This window comes from Osmerus mordax, chromosome 27 (assembly GCF_038355195.1).
Source record: "Osmerus mordax isolate fOsmMor3 chromosome 27, fOsmMor3.pri, whole genome shotgun sequence".
NCBI classification, from domain to species: Eukaryota; Metazoa; Chordata; class Actinopteri; order Osmeriformes; family Osmeridae; genus Osmerus; species Osmerus mordax.
The window spans coordinates 243471-256717 of record NC_090076.1 but is presented as its reverse complement, the minus strand read 5'-3'; the positions used below and the strand labels follow the sequence as shown (position 1 = coordinate 256717).

Here is a 13247-nt window from a genome sequence, read left to right as displayed (position 1 = left end):
ACATCGTAGTTATAGTGGCAACTACAGTGGCAACTTTTTTCCTTGAAGTTGATTCAATCCCCAGCCAATACAGACCGTGGAGAGGCATCTCGTCTCTTGTGACGGTCGATAGCTTCACGATTAGGCCACGTGTTCCAAACTCCGCAGAAGTATAAACCAGGCTTAGGGCAATTTCTTACTAGTTGGACGTCAGTAGGTGGTGTGGAAAGGTGAACCGTCCCTCGAAATGCTGTGCGATCATGGAGGCAGTTGTGGGCATTGGTGGGATAGTGGCAATTATAGCTTCCTTCCAAGCCATTGACCCGGGTTCGATTCCCGGCCAATGCAGAACCTTGAGAGAGATGTGTTTTATCTTGTGACGTTCAACAGCTTCCAGGCATTAAGAAAGTCACTCGAGCTCCCGGACGATCGATCAGCTTCGAGAAGAGCTCGGGGGGCAACGACTTGACAACTGGGTAGCGTGGCCGAGCGGTCCAAGGCGCTGGATTAAGGCTCCAGTCTCTCCGGAGGCGTGGGTTCAAATCCCACCGCTGCCACTTTTGTAGGGTTCTAACGCCGTCCCATTGCTTTGAAGTCAGTAAGTGGGTTTCAAAAAGTGAACTGTGGCTCGACATGTGCGATTGTATATGATTTTTTGGGACATCGTAGTTATAGTGGCAACTACAGTGGCAACTTTTTTCCTTGAAGTTGATTCAATCCCCAGCCAATACAGACCGTGGAGAGGCATCTCGTCTCTTGTGATGGTCGAACACATCACAATTAGGCCACGTTTTCCAAACTCCGCAGAAGTATAAACCAGGCTTAGGGCAATTTCTTACTAGTTGGACGTCAGTAGGTGGTGTGGAAAGGTGAACCGTCCCTTGAAATGCTGTGCGATCATGGCGGCTGTTGTGGGCATTGGTGGTATAGTGGCAAGCATAGCTACCTTCCAAGCAGTTGACCCGGGTTCGATTCCCGGCCAATGCAGAACCCTCAGAGAGATTCAAATCAACTTTATTTCGCCATGTATACAGATACTAGGAATTTGATTTGGTATTCTCCATGCAGGCTATAGCATCACAAATAGAACAACAAGACAAAAAAGAAAAACAATACACGGACAGATAGTACCAGTATGAGCAAAATAATAAATAAGAATGGAGGTAATGTTAAATAAAGTGCCGTAAAGTTCATGTGTAAGAGTTATTTAGGAGGGCTATTGTTAAATATGTTTTATCTTGTGACGTTCAACCGCTTCCAGGCATTAAGAATGTCACGTGAGCTCCTGGACGATCGATCAGCTTCGAGAAGAGCTCGGGGGGCAATGTCCTGACAACTGGGTAGCGTGGCCGAGCAGTCCAAGGCGCTGGATTAAGGCTCCAGTCTCTCCGGAGGCGTGGGTTCAAATCCCACCGTTGCCACTTTTGTAGGGTGCTAACGCCGTACCATTGCTTTGAAGTCAGTAAGTGGGTTTGAAAAAGTGAACTGTGGCTGGACATGTGCGATTGTATATGATTTTTTGGGACATCGTAGTTATAGTGGCAACTACAGTGGCAACTTTTTTCCTAGAAGTTGATTCAATCCCCAGCCAATACAGACCGTGGAGAGGCATCTCGTCTCTTGTGACGGTCGATAGCTTCACGATTAGGCCACGTGTTCCAAACTCCGCAGAAGTATAAACCAGGCTTAGGGCAATTTCTTACTAGTTGGACGTCAGTAGGTGGTGTGGAAAGGTGAACCGTCCCTCGAAATGCTGTGCGATCATGGAGGCAGTTGTGGGCATTGGTGGGATAGTGGCAATTATAGCTTCCTTCCAAGCCATTGACCCGGGTTCGATTCCTGGCCAATGCAGAACCTTGAGAGAGATGTGTTTTATCTTGTGACGTTCAACAGCTTCCAGGCATTAAGAAAGTCACGTGAGCTCCCGGACGATCGATCAGCTTCGAGAAGAGCTCGGGGGGCAACGACTTGACAACTGGGTAGCGTGGCCGAGCGGTCCAAGGCGCTGGATTAAGGCTCCAGTCTCTCCGGAGGCGTGGGTTCAAATCCCACCGCTGCCACTTTTGTAGGGTTCTAACGCCGTCCCATTGCTTTGAAGTCAGTAAGTGGGTTTCAAAAAGTGAACTGTGGCTCGACATGTGCGATTGTATATGATTTTTTGGGACATCGTAGTTATAGTGGCAACTACAGTGGCAACTTTTTTCCTTGAAGTTGATTCAATCCCCAGCCAATACAGACCGTGGAGAGGCATCTCGTCTCTTGTGATGGTCGAACACATCACAATTAGGCCACGTTTTCCAAACTCCGCAGAAGTATAAACCAGGCTTAGGGCAATTTCTTACTAGTTGGACGTCAGTAGGTGGTGTGGAAAGGTGAACCGTCCCTCGAAATGCTGTGCGATCATGGCGGCTGTTGTGGGCATTGGTGGTATAGTGGCAAGCATAGCTGCCTTCCAAGCAGTTGACCCGGGTTCGATTCCCGGCCAATGCAGAACCTTGAGAGAGATTCAAATCAACTTTATTTCGCCATGTATACAGATACTAGGAATTTGATTTGGTATTCTCCATGCAGGCTATAGCATCACAAATAGAACAACAAGACAAAAAAGAAAAACAATACACGGACAGATAGTACCAGTATGAGCAAAATAATAAATAAGAATGGAGGTAATGTTAAATAAAGTGCCGTAAAGTTCATGTGTAAGAGTTATTTAGGAGGGCTATTGTTAAATATGTTTTATCTTGTGACGTTCAACCGCTTCCAGGCATTAAGAATGTCACGTGAGCTCCTGGACGATCGATCAGCTTCGAGAAGAGCTCGGGGGGCAATGTCCTGACAACTGGGTAGCGTGGCCGAGCAGTCCAAGGCGCTGGATTAAGGCTCCAGTCTCTCCGGAGGCGTGGGTTCAAATCCCACCGTTGCCACTTTTGTAGGGTGCTAACGCCGTACCATTGCTTTGAAGTCAGTAAGTGGGTTTGAAAAAGTGAACTGTGGCTGGACATGTGCGATTGTATATGATTTTTTGGGACATCGTAGTTATAGTGGCAACTACAGTGGCAACTTTTTTCCTAGAAGTTGATTCAATCCCCAGCCAATACAGACCGTGGAGAGGCATCTCGTCTCTTGTGACGGTCGATAGCTTCACGATTAGGCCACGTGTTCCAAACTCCGCAGAAGTATAAACCAGGCTTAGGGCAATTTCTTACTAGTTGGACGTCAGTAGGTGGTGTGGAAAGGTGAACCGTCCCTCGAAATGCTGTGCGATCATGGAGGCAGTTGTGGGCATTGGTGGGATAGTGGCAATTATAGCTTCCTTCCAAGCCATTGACCCGGGTTCGATTCGTGGCCAATGCAGAACCTTGAGAGAGATGTGTTTTATCTTGTGACGTTCAACAGCTTCCAGGCATTAAGAAAGTCACGTGAGCTCCCGGACGATCGATCAGCTTCGAGAAGAGCTCGGGGGGCAACGACTTGACAACTGGGTAGCGTGGCCGAGCGGTCCAAGGCGCTGGATTAAGGCTCCAGTCTCTCCGGAGGCGTGGGTTCAAATCCCACCGCTGCCACTTTTGTAGGGTTCTAACGCCGTCCCATTGCTTTGAAGTCAGTAAGTGGGTTTCAAAAAGTGAACTGTGGCTCGACATGTGCGATTGTATATGATTTTTTGGGACATCGTAGTTATAGTGGCAACTACAGTGGCAACTTTTTTCCTTGAAGTTGATTCAATCCCCAGCCAATACAGACCGTGGAGAGGCATCTCGTCTCTTGTGATGGTCGAACACATCACAATTAGGCCACGTTTTCCAAACTCCGCAGAAGTATAAACCAGGCTTAGGGCAATTTCTTACTAGTTGGACGTCAGTAGGTGGTGTGGAAAGGTGAACCGTCCCTCGAAATGCTGTGCGATCATGGCGGCTGTTGTGGGCATTGGTGGTATAGTGGCAAGCATAGCTGCCTTCCAAGCAGTTGACCCGGGTTCGATTCCCGGCCAATGCAGAACCTTGAGAGAGATTCAAATCAACTTTATTTCGCCATGTATACAGATACTAGGAATTTGATTTGGTATTCTCCATGCAGGCTATAGCATCACAAATAGAACAACAAGACAAAAAAGAAAAACAATACACGGACAGATAGTACCAGTATGAGCAAAATAATAAATAAGAATGGAGGTAATGTTAAATAAAGTGCCGTAAAGTTCATGTGTAAGAGTTATTTAGGAGGGCTATTGTTAAATATGTTTTATCTTGTGACGTTCAACCGCTTCCAGGCATTAAGAATGTCACGTGAGCTCCTGGACGATCGATCAGCTTCGAGAAGAGCTCGGGGGGCAATGTCCTGACAACTGGGTAGCGTGGCCGAGCAGTCCAAGGCGCTGGATTAAGGCTCCAGTCTCTCCGGAGGCGTGGGTTCAAATCCCACCGTTGCCACTTTTGTAGGGTGCTAATGCCGTACCATTGCTTTGAAGTCAGTAAGTGGGTTTGAAAAAGTGAACTGTGGCTCGACATGTGCGATTGTATATGATTTTTTGGGACATCGTAGTTATAGTGGCAACTACAGTGGCAACTTTTTTCCTAGAAGTTGATTCAATCCCCAGCCAATACAGACCGTGGAGAGGCATCTCGTCTCTTGTGACGGTCGATAGCTTCACGATTAGGCCACGTGTTCCAAACTCCGCAGAAGTATAAACCAGGCTTAGGGCAATTTCTTACTAGTTGGACGTCAGTAGGTGGTGTGGAAAGGTGAACCGTCCCTCGAAATGCTGTGCGATCATGGAGGCAGTTGTGGGCATTGGTGGGATAGTGGCAATTATAGCTTCCTTCCAAGCCATTGACCCGGGTTCGATTCCCGGCCAATGCAGAACCTTGAGAGAGATGTGTTTTATCTTGTGACGTTCAACAGCTTCCAGGCATTAAGAAAGTCACGTGAGCTCCCGGACGATCGATCAGCTTCGAGAAGAGCTCGGGGGGCAACGACTTGACAACTGGGTAGCGTGGCCGAGCGGTCCAAGGCGCTGGATTAAGGCTCCAGTCTCTCCGGAGGCGTGGGTTCAAATCCCACCGCTGCCACTTTTGTAGGGTTCTAACGCCGTCCCATTGCTTTGAAGTCAGTAAGTGGGTTTCAAAAAGTGAACTGTGGCTCGACATGTGCGATTGTATATGATTTTTTGGGACATCGTAGTTATAGTGGCAACTACAGTGGCAACTTTTTTCCTTGAAGTTGATTCAATCCCCAGCCAATACAGACCGTGGAGAGGCATCTCGTCTCTTGTGACGGTCGATAGCTTCACGATTAGGCCACGTGTTCCAAACTCCGCAGAAGTATAAACCAGGCTTAGGGCAATTTCTTACTAGTTGGACGTCAGTAGGTGGTGTGGAAAGGTGAACCGTCCCTTGAAATGCTGTGCGATCATGGCGGCTGTTGTGGGCATTGGTGGTATAGTGGCAAGCATAGCTGCCTTCCAAGCAGTTGACCTGGGTTCGATTCCCGGCCAATGCAGAACCTTGAGAGAGATTCAAATCAACTTTATTTCGCCATGTATACAGATACTAGGAATTTGATTTGGTATTCTCCATGCAGGCTATAGCATCACAAATAGAACAACAAGACAAAAAAGAAAAACAATACACGGACAGATAGTACCAGTATGAGCAAAATAATAAATAAGAATGGAGGTAATGTTAAATAAAGTGCCGTAAAGTTCATGTGTAAGAGTTATTTAGGAGGGCTATTGTTAAATATGTTTTATCTTGTGACGTTCAACCGCTTCCAGGCATTAAGAATGTCACGTGAGCTCCTGGACGATCGATCAGCTTCGAGAAGAGCTCGGGGGGCAATGTCCTGACAACTGGGTAGCGTGGCCGAGCAGTCCAAGGCGCTGGATTAAGGCTCCAGTCTCTCCGGAGGCGTGGGTTCAAATCCCACCGTTGCCACTTTTGTAGGGTGCTAACGCCGTACCATTGCTTTGAAGTCAGTAAGTGGGTTTGAAAAAGTGAACTGTGGCTGGACATGTGCGATTGTATATGATTTTTTGGGACATCGTAGTTATAGTGGCAACTACAGTGGCAACTTTTTTCCTAGAAGTTGATTCAATCCCCAGCCAATACAGACCGTGGAGAGGCATCTCGTCTCTTGTGACGGTCGATAGCTTCACGATTAGGCCACGTGTTCCAAACTCCGCAGAAGTATAAACCAGGCTTAGGGCAATTTCTTACTAGTTGGACGTCAGTAGGTGGTGTGGAAAGGTGAACCGTCCCTCGAAATGCTGTGCGATCATGGAGGCAGTTGTGGGCATTGGTGGGATAGTGGCAATTATAGCTTCCTTCCAAGCCATTGACCCGGGTTCGATTCCCGGCCAATGCAGAACCTTGAGAGAGATGTGTTTTATCTTGTGACGTTCAACAGCTTCCAGGCATTAAGAAAGTCACGTGAGCTCCCGGACGATCGATCAGCTTCGAGAAGAGCTCGGGGGGCAACGACTTGACAACTGGGTAGCGTGGCCGAGCGGTCCAAGGCGCTGGATTAAGGCTCCAGTCTCTCCGGAGGCGTGGGTTCAAATCCCACCGCTGCCACTTTTGTAGGGTTCTAACGCCGTCCCATTGCTTTGAAGTCAGTAAGTGGGTTTCAAAAAGTGAACTGTGGCTCGACATGTGCGATTGTATATGATTTTTTGGGACATCGTAGTTATAGTGGCAACTACAGTGGCAACTTTTTTCCTTGAAGTTGATTCAATCCCCAGCCAATACAGACCGTGGAGAGGCATCTCGTCTCTTGTGACGGTCGATAGCTTCACGATTAGGCCACGTGTTCCAAACTCCGCAGAAGTATAAACCAGGCTTAGGGCAATTTCTTACTAGTTGGACGTCAGTAGGTGGTGTGGAAAGGTGAACCGTCCCTCGAAATGCTGTGCGATCATGGAGGCAGTTGTGGGCATTGGTGGGATAGTGGCAATTATAGCTTCCTTCCAAGCCATTGACCCGGGTTCGATTCCCGGCCAATGCAGAACCTTGAGAGAGATGTGTTTTATCTTGTGACGTTCAACAGCTTCCAGGCATTAAGAAAGTCACTCGAGCTCCCGGACGATCGATCAGCTTCGAGAAGAGCTCGGGGGGCAACGACTTGACAACTGGGTAGCGTGGCCGAGCGGTCCAAGGCGCTGGATTAAGGCTCCAGTCTCTCCGGAGGCGTGGGTTCAAATCCCACCGCTGCCACTTTTGTAGGGTTCTAACGCCGTCCCATTGCTTTGAAGTCAGTAAGTGGGTTTCAAAAAGTGAACTGTGGCTCGACATGTGCGATTGTATATGATTTTTTGGGACATCGTAGTTATAGTGGCAACTACAGTGGCAACTTTTTTCCTTGAAGTTGATTCAATCCCCAGCCAATACAGACCGTGGAGAGGCATCTCGTCTCTTGTGATGGTCGAACACATCACAATTAGGCCACGTTTTCCAAACTCCGCAGAAGTATAAACCAGGCTTAGGGCAATTTCTTACTAGTTGGACGTCAGTAGGTGGTGTGGAAAGGTGAACCGTCCCTTGAAATGCTGTGCGATCATGGCGGCTGTTGTGGGCATTGGTGGTATAGTGGCAAGCATAGCTACCTTCCAAGCAGTTGACCCGGGTTCGATTCCTGGCCAATGCAGAACCCTGAGAGAGAAATCAACTTTATTTCGCCATGTATACAGATACTAGGAATTTGATTTGGTATTCTCCATGCAGGCTATAGCATCACAAATAGAACAACAAGACAAAAAAGAAAAACAATACACGGACAGATAGTACCAGGGGCCTGTTGCACAAAACTAGGATAAGGGATTAAGCCAGGATATCTTGGTGATCCTGGCTCAATTGATCCGTAATCCGGTTGCACTAAAGATGGATAGGGGGCAGGAGGATATGTTATGGTATAAATTACCATGGAGATTTATTCTGTGGAGCTAGCCTGCTCCAGACCAGGCTAAATTCCAGGATCTATTTAATCTCATCCCTAATGTCAGTCAGCAGTCACCACAAATGGAAACCAATAGTTATTTCACTGCTCACTATACATTGTTATCACATATAACTAGACCCACTGTCATTATTTAAACGTTTGTGATCATTAATTTCAATGATTTTGGATAAAAAATGATTTTTAGATGATGTTGCTATCATTAGATAATTTACAGTTTCCCATAGACTATAAGGCTATATATAAAATGATAGAATATTAGGGCCACAGAGGGGAAAAAAACACAAGTCATAATATTGTAACCAGTTGTTTTAAAGGAGGACAGTTGTTAAAATGACAGATGTGGGGCATTTCGTGAAATTGTACTTCAGTATGGTTTCATAAACAAAGACATGCTGATGTGCCAGAATATTAAGTATCACATTGTCATAAGTATCAAAACTGTAAAAACAATATGTAGCTTTTCTGCAGAAAGAACCAGCCTCATAAATTTATGACTTTATCCTTTTTCTTCAGTGTGGCCCTAGTACTCTGTCATATAAACAAATACACATTCCATATGAATATAAAAACACAATGTGTAACATTATGTTCCTTTATTGAATAAGGACAAAACAAAGCAGGTAAACCATCAGCTCCTTTCGAAACTGAAGTCACAGTGACTCTACAAGATGGAAAGCACAGAATCCAAGCATATTATACAAAATGATACATACACATTCAAAGGTCTGTATATAACACACCCTGCATGTCTGCACACTAAAATAAATGCAGGACAAATCCATACACATCAACTGAACAGACAAATGAATGGATGCAGTAGCCTCCCTGCAGCCTTGTATTACACACAGTATACCGCACAAACATCATAAGAGGCCAAATTCGTAAAAAAACGAACCCAAAAAAACCCAAATTCCTCTGCCACCGCAGGACATATTTAACCAAAATTGAAAGCACACATACTAACTAAAATAATTCAACACATATTGGTCCCTCAGCAGCCGACCACTGTCGTCATCAGGGAAGATTGCCGGATTGTCCCAGTCCATGGCTGGTGGCACTCTGGGGGCCCTCTCCTTCCTCAGGCAGGCCACATTGTGGAGGACAGCACAAGCCACAGTAATATCACATGCCCTAACAGGGCTGACCCTTAATTTGTGAAGGCAGTGAAAGCGTGCCTTCAGGAGGCCAAAGGTCATTTCAACTCTGGCCCTGGTCCTGGCATGGGCATGGTTGTAGGCCTGCTGTGCTTCCTGGGGGTCTGTGAAAGGTGTCAGGAGAAAAGGCTGGCAGCCATACCCCCTGTCTCCCAGCAACACACCAGAGAATTCACCTGTCAACACAAAATCTCATCATTACTACCTCATAAACACAGTGATATTCTTGACACAGCCATGATGGTTATAAATAGGGGTTGTGTGGCTTACCTTGTGATAGGCACTGATAGATTTCAGAGGCCCGAAAGATTCTGGAGTCATGGACTGAGCCAGGCCATTTTGCCACAACATTGCTGATCACACAGTCAGCATTGCAGACCATCTGAAATCATAAGATGAGGAATATTACACCAATCAATGCACATCACTGGCAATGCAGAGTGTTCGTCAATGGACAATATCAAAAAGTTATGTTCACCTGAACATTAATGCTGTGAAAGGATTTCCTATTCACAAAATCGGCCTCATGGGCACCTGAGGGGGCTTTTATCCTTATGTGTGTGCAGTCCACTGCACCAATGACATTGGGGAAACCTGTCACACAAAGTAATGAGTATCCTACTATGTGTTAACAGTTGTCCTGTAATTTGTAGATCCTCTTACCTGCAATCCTATAGAACTCCTCTTTGATGTCACAGAGTCTTCTGTGGCCAGGGAAGGAGATGAAGACATCTGCTAATGCTTTGATAGCCAGACACACACTCCTTATTGTGCGGCAAATTGTGGCCTTGTTCAGCTGTTCTGCATCCCCCACTGAGTACAGGAAGGCTCCACTAGCAAAAAAGCGCAAGGCCACACAAACCATTTGCTCCACACTCAGTGCATGGCTCCGTGCAGTGCGGTGCTTAATCCTGGGACCCAGTAGTCTGCATAGATACCTGATGCCATCTGCAGAAAACCTGTATCTTTCATATAGATGGTCATCAGGGAAGGCCAGTGGGTCCAACCGGTCCCTGAAGACCCTTTCTCGCCTGAAGGCTCTCCTCAGCACAAGTGCTTCTTCATCCACCACATCTCGCACGAATGGGCATGCCATTGTCAGAGCAGAAAGGAACACACAATTTTGGGCCTTCATATAGGCTAGTGGCCACACCTGGTGCTGGGGGGGTGGGCAAAAGAGGGCGATGCCTTATAACGATGACTTGGTTGTACTGATTGCTGGGAAAATAAAAAAAACCTTAGAAAGATGCCACCGTCCTGTGTGCTCACAATAAGAGCTCATATGTCATGGCTCACTTGACTTTACGAGAATATACCTAATTTTTATTTTCAGCTGTGTCATCTTCTTGGAGCTGGGGGAGGAAAGAAAAATAATGATTAATACATTTGTGTTACAGTTAGCATACAGTGTACATTGAAGGCATATCTCACCTCCCTCTCAAGTTTTTTTATTTCAAGGTCCAGTTTCCTAATTGTCCTCTTTTTTATTTCGGACTCCAGTGCAAGATTTTCCATCTTTTTCTTCTTGTACTGAATGTCTATGTCTGCCAGTTCTATTTGGCGCCGGAGGTGGTTGCCATACAACTTTCTGATAGCTTGTGAGCTCTGTGAACACAATACAATTAGCGCAGCTGGAATTTGGCAGGATGTGGTGTCCTTTTATTAATACGCACTATGTTGCCAGGCTGGTTTTCCCACTGTATAGCATCTGGGTCCTGTAAAAGAAATTAGATTTTTTGATTTTGATGAGGACTCCTCACCATTGTAGAGTAAATAGTACTTTCACAGTCTTAACATGATACCTCATGCCTTCTGGAATCCAGAGAGATGGTCTCCTCCTCATCATCGTCTCCATCATGTGCTGTTGCTGCTGCACTGGGGCCTTCACCCTATCACATTTAATCGGATTCATATTGAAGCTAGTAGACAAGACATGCCAGGCCTACAGTATGCCTTTGATGGAGTACTCACTGGATCAGCATCGTCTGGTGCTTGTGCTGGTGGCTCTAACAGGAACACAGTGCTGCCAGACACTGCAAGGCAATAGGTAAACCAAAGTCAGACAGTCCAAATTGATTCAATATGAATGTGGTTGTATCCCATGTAGAGATGGAAGGACATACCTTGAATGAAGCGGGTGGCATCTTGGGAGGAACCTATGCTCGTCTCTTTCCCCCCAGGGATCCCCTCTAAGACGGGCCTGCCTTTATTTAGCTCCAAGGCCATGTCCTCTGCTGGGGTAAGGTCAGCCTTTGGTGACCCACCACCCGTGCCTTGTCTGTGGGTATTCTTTTTCACTGCTAAAACAGTACAGACAATGTGTGAGCAGGCACCTTCTGGGTACAATATATGCTTGTGCTTTGTTAAATATTAGTCAGGGACCATACCATTCTGCAGAATGTTCTTGTATTTGATTTTGACCTGCTGCCATGTCCGTTTTGGCCCGTTCATGTTTAATCTACACACACACACACATATTTAATGGAGTCACACTGCAAAAAATTACTTGGTATTTTTGTCTTGTTTTCAGTAAAAATATCAAAAAATTTATCATAGCTTTATACAGTGTGATGGAGTTACTTTACACAATTTCACTCATATCTGCAGTGCATTTCAATAAAAAATTTAACCGTTTCATAATTACAGTACAACTGCATTTTTGGAGATGTGAATGAAATATTTGAATTGTAATTGTGATGTTTCAGCGGAGCGGTGAGTATGTAATTGTGCACTACTTACGCATTCAGGCGGTCTGCAATACTTTGCCACGCTTTTTCTCTTTGCTTTATCACTGTGGCGGTGTTGCCTTTCTTCTTAATTATATCTTTTACCTCCTCGTATGCCTCCATGAGGATTTGTGCTTCCGACGGGGAAAAGTACGCGGCTCTAGTTGCCATGGTAAATCAGTTAATCTGTGATCTGTGGCGGGGTCTATTTGAGTGAGCCGTGAGCGCGCACCTATCCAGGATTGGTTTCACCTGGCTTAATGAATCCGTGTCTGCTCATCCTGGCTTGGTCTTTGTGCAACCAATTAAGCCTGGACGCACATGTTTTGGCTTCATTGAGCTCAGCTGAGTCATTTATCCCGGATGTCTTAATTCTACTTTTGTGCAACAGGCCCCAGTATGAGCAAAATAATAAATAAGAATGGAGGTAATGTTAAATAAAGTGCCGTAAAGTTCATGTGTAAGAGTTATTTAGGAGGGCTATTGTTAAATATGTTTTATCTTGTGACGTTCAACCGCTTCCAGGCATTAAGAATGTCACGTGAGCTCCTGGACGATCGATCAGCTTCGAGAAGAGCTCGGGGGGCAATGTCCTGACAACTGGGTAGCGTGGCCGAGCAGTCCAAGGCGCTGGATTAAGGCTCCAGTCTCTCCGGAGGCGTGGGTTCAAATCCCACCGTTGCCACTTTTGTAGGGTGCTAACGCCGTACCATTGCTTTGAAGTCAGTAAGTGGGTTTGAAAAAGTGAACTGTGGCTGGACATGTGCGATTGTATATGATTTTTTGGGACATCGTAGTTATAGTGGCAACTACAGTGGCAACTTTTTTCCTAGAAGTTGATTCAATCCCCAGCCAATACAGACCGTGGAGAGGCATCTCGTCTCTTGTGACGGTCGATAGCTTCACGATTAGGCCACGTGTTCCAAACTCCGCAGAAGTATAAACCAGGCTTAGGGCAATTTCTTACTAGTTGGACGTCAGTAGGTGGTGTGGAAAGGTGAACCGTCCCTCGAAATGCTGTGCGATCATGGAGGCAGTTGTGGGCATTGGTGGGATAGTGGCAATTATAGCTTCCTTCCAAGCCATTGACCCGGGTTCGATTCCCGGCCAATGCAGAACCTTGAGAGAGATGTGTTTTATCTTGTGACGTTCAACAGCTTCCAGGCATTAAGAAAGTCACGTGAGCTCCCGGACGATCGATCAGCTTCGAGAAGAGCTCGGGGGGCAACGACTTGACAACTGGGTAGCGTGGCCGAGCGGTCCAAGGCGCTGGATTAAGGCTCCAGTCTCTCCGGAGGCGTGGGTTCAAATCCCACCGCTGCCACTTTTGTAGGGTTCTAACGCCGTCCCATTGCTTTGAAGTCAGTAAGTGGGTTTCAAAAAGTGAACTGTGGCTCGACATGTGCGATTGTATATGATTTTTTGGGACATCGTAGTT

The 13247-nt window shown here is 46.3% G+C and overlaps 1 protein-coding gene and 16 non-coding genes across 19 annotated transcripts; 16 read left to right on the top strand and 1 right to left on the bottom strand.

Moving 5' to 3' along the window:
* The first annotated feature begins 454 nt into the window (after window positions 1-454).
* trnal-aag (transfer RNA leucine (anticodon AAG)) lies at window positions 455-536 on the top strand. The gene has a single exon. It is a non-coding gene; the product is annotated as a tRNA-Leu (tRNA).
* A 358-nt stretch (window positions 537-894) lies between these two features.
* trnag-ucc (transfer RNA glycine (anticodon UCC)) lies at window positions 895-966 on the top strand. The gene has a single exon. It is a non-coding gene; the product is annotated as a tRNA-Gly (tRNA).
* A 352-nt stretch (window positions 967-1318) lies between these two features.
* Window positions 1319-1400, top strand: trnal-aag (transfer RNA leucine (anticodon AAG)). Its single transcript has one exon. It is a non-coding gene; the product is annotated as a tRNA-Leu (tRNA).
* A 557-nt stretch (window positions 1401-1957) lies between these two features.
* trnal-aag (transfer RNA leucine (anticodon AAG)) lies at window positions 1958-2039 on the top strand. Its single transcript has one exon. It is a non-coding gene; the product is annotated as a tRNA-Leu (tRNA).
* A 358-nt stretch (window positions 2040-2397) lies between these two features.
* trnag-ucc (transfer RNA glycine (anticodon UCC)) lies at window positions 2398-2469 on the top strand. The gene has a single exon. It is a non-coding gene; the product is annotated as a tRNA-Gly (tRNA).
* A 352-nt stretch (window positions 2470-2821) lies between these two features.
* Window positions 2822-2903, top strand: trnal-aag (transfer RNA leucine (anticodon AAG)). The gene has a single exon. It is a non-coding gene; the product is annotated as a tRNA-Leu (tRNA).
* Window positions 2904-3460: 557 nt separating this feature from the next.
* On the top strand, window positions 3461-3542 carry trnal-aag (transfer RNA leucine (anticodon AAG)). Its single transcript has one exon. It is a non-coding gene; the product is annotated as a tRNA-Leu (tRNA).
* Window positions 3543-3900: 358 nt separating this feature from the next.
* trnag-ucc (transfer RNA glycine (anticodon UCC)) lies at window positions 3901-3972 on the top strand. Its single transcript has one exon. It is a non-coding gene; the product is annotated as a tRNA-Gly (tRNA).
* Window positions 3973-4324: 352 nt separating this feature from the next.
* trnal-aag (transfer RNA leucine (anticodon AAG)) lies at window positions 4325-4406 on the top strand. The gene has a single exon. It is a non-coding gene; the product is annotated as a tRNA-Leu (tRNA).
* A 557-nt stretch (window positions 4407-4963) lies between these two features.
* trnal-aag (transfer RNA leucine (anticodon AAG)) lies at window positions 4964-5045 on the top strand. The gene has a single exon. It is a non-coding gene; the product is annotated as a tRNA-Leu (tRNA).
* A 358-nt stretch (window positions 5046-5403) lies between these two features.
* trnag-ucc (transfer RNA glycine (anticodon UCC)) lies at window positions 5404-5475 on the top strand. The gene has a single exon. It is a non-coding gene; the product is annotated as a tRNA-Gly (tRNA).
* Window positions 5476-5827: 352 nt separating this feature from the next.
* trnal-aag (transfer RNA leucine (anticodon AAG)) lies at window positions 5828-5909 on the top strand. The gene has a single exon. It is a non-coding gene; the product is annotated as a tRNA-Leu (tRNA).
* A 557-nt stretch (window positions 5910-6466) lies between these two features.
* trnal-aag (transfer RNA leucine (anticodon AAG)) lies at window positions 6467-6548 on the top strand. Its single transcript has one exon. It is a non-coding gene; the product is annotated as a tRNA-Leu (tRNA).
* A 557-nt stretch (window positions 6549-7105) lies between these two features.
* Window positions 7106-7187, top strand: trnal-aag (transfer RNA leucine (anticodon AAG)). Its single transcript has one exon. It is a non-coding gene; the product is annotated as a tRNA-Leu (tRNA).
* A 1297-nt stretch (window positions 7188-8484) lies between these two features.
* Window positions 8485-12197, bottom strand: LOC136937024 (putative nuclease HARBI1). 3 transcript variants are annotated; one of them, XM_067230752.1, is made up of 13 exons: window positions 11823-12197; window positions 11471-11541; window positions 11207-11383; window positions 11055-11116; window positions 10886-10972; window positions 10757-10798; window positions 10515-10688; window positions 10417-10435; window positions 10022-10070; window positions 9747-9916; window positions 9562-9677; window positions 9354-9465; window positions 8485-9259 (listed from the first exon to the last, which is right to left on the bottom strand). In XM_067230752.1, exons 1-13 carry the CDS (start codon window positions 11978-11980, stop codon window positions 8889-8891), a joined length of 1608 nt encoding a protein of 535 aa, XP_067086853.1. In that variant the 5' UTR covers window positions 11981-12197; the 3' UTR covers window positions 8485-8888. The 3 variants fall into 3 exon arrangements, with proteins under 3 accessions (XP_067086853.1, XP_067086851.1, XP_067086852.1); XM_067230750.1 differs by having other exon boundaries at window positions 9747-10070; XM_067230751.1 differs by having other exon boundaries at window positions 9562-9653; window positions 9747-10070.
* A 215-nt stretch (window positions 12198-12412) lies between these two features.
* trnal-aag (transfer RNA leucine (anticodon AAG)) lies at window positions 12413-12494 on the top strand. The gene has a single exon. It is a non-coding gene; the product is annotated as a tRNA-Leu (tRNA).
* A 557-nt stretch (window positions 12495-13051) lies between these two features.
* On the top strand, window positions 13052-13133 carry trnal-aag (transfer RNA leucine (anticodon AAG)). Its single transcript has one exon. It is a non-coding gene; the product is annotated as a tRNA-Leu (tRNA).
* Window positions 13134-13247: the final 114 nt, after the last annotated feature.

Excerpts from the sequence above, each read along its gene's own strand:
- LOC136937024 (XM_067230750.1), bottom strand. The coding sequence starts at position 11,980 with ATGGCAACTAGAGCCGCGTACTTTTCCCCGTCGGAAGCACAAATCCTC. Across the intron at positions 10,799-10,885 it reads TGGATTCCAGAAGGCATGAG|GACCCAGATGCTATACAGTG; the intron begins GTATCATGTTAA and ends TTTCTTTTACAG. Across the intron at positions 9,678-9,746 it reads GGAGTTCTATAGGATTGCAG|GTTTCCCCAATGTCATTGGT; the intron begins GTAAGAGGATCT and ends TTTGTGTGACAG.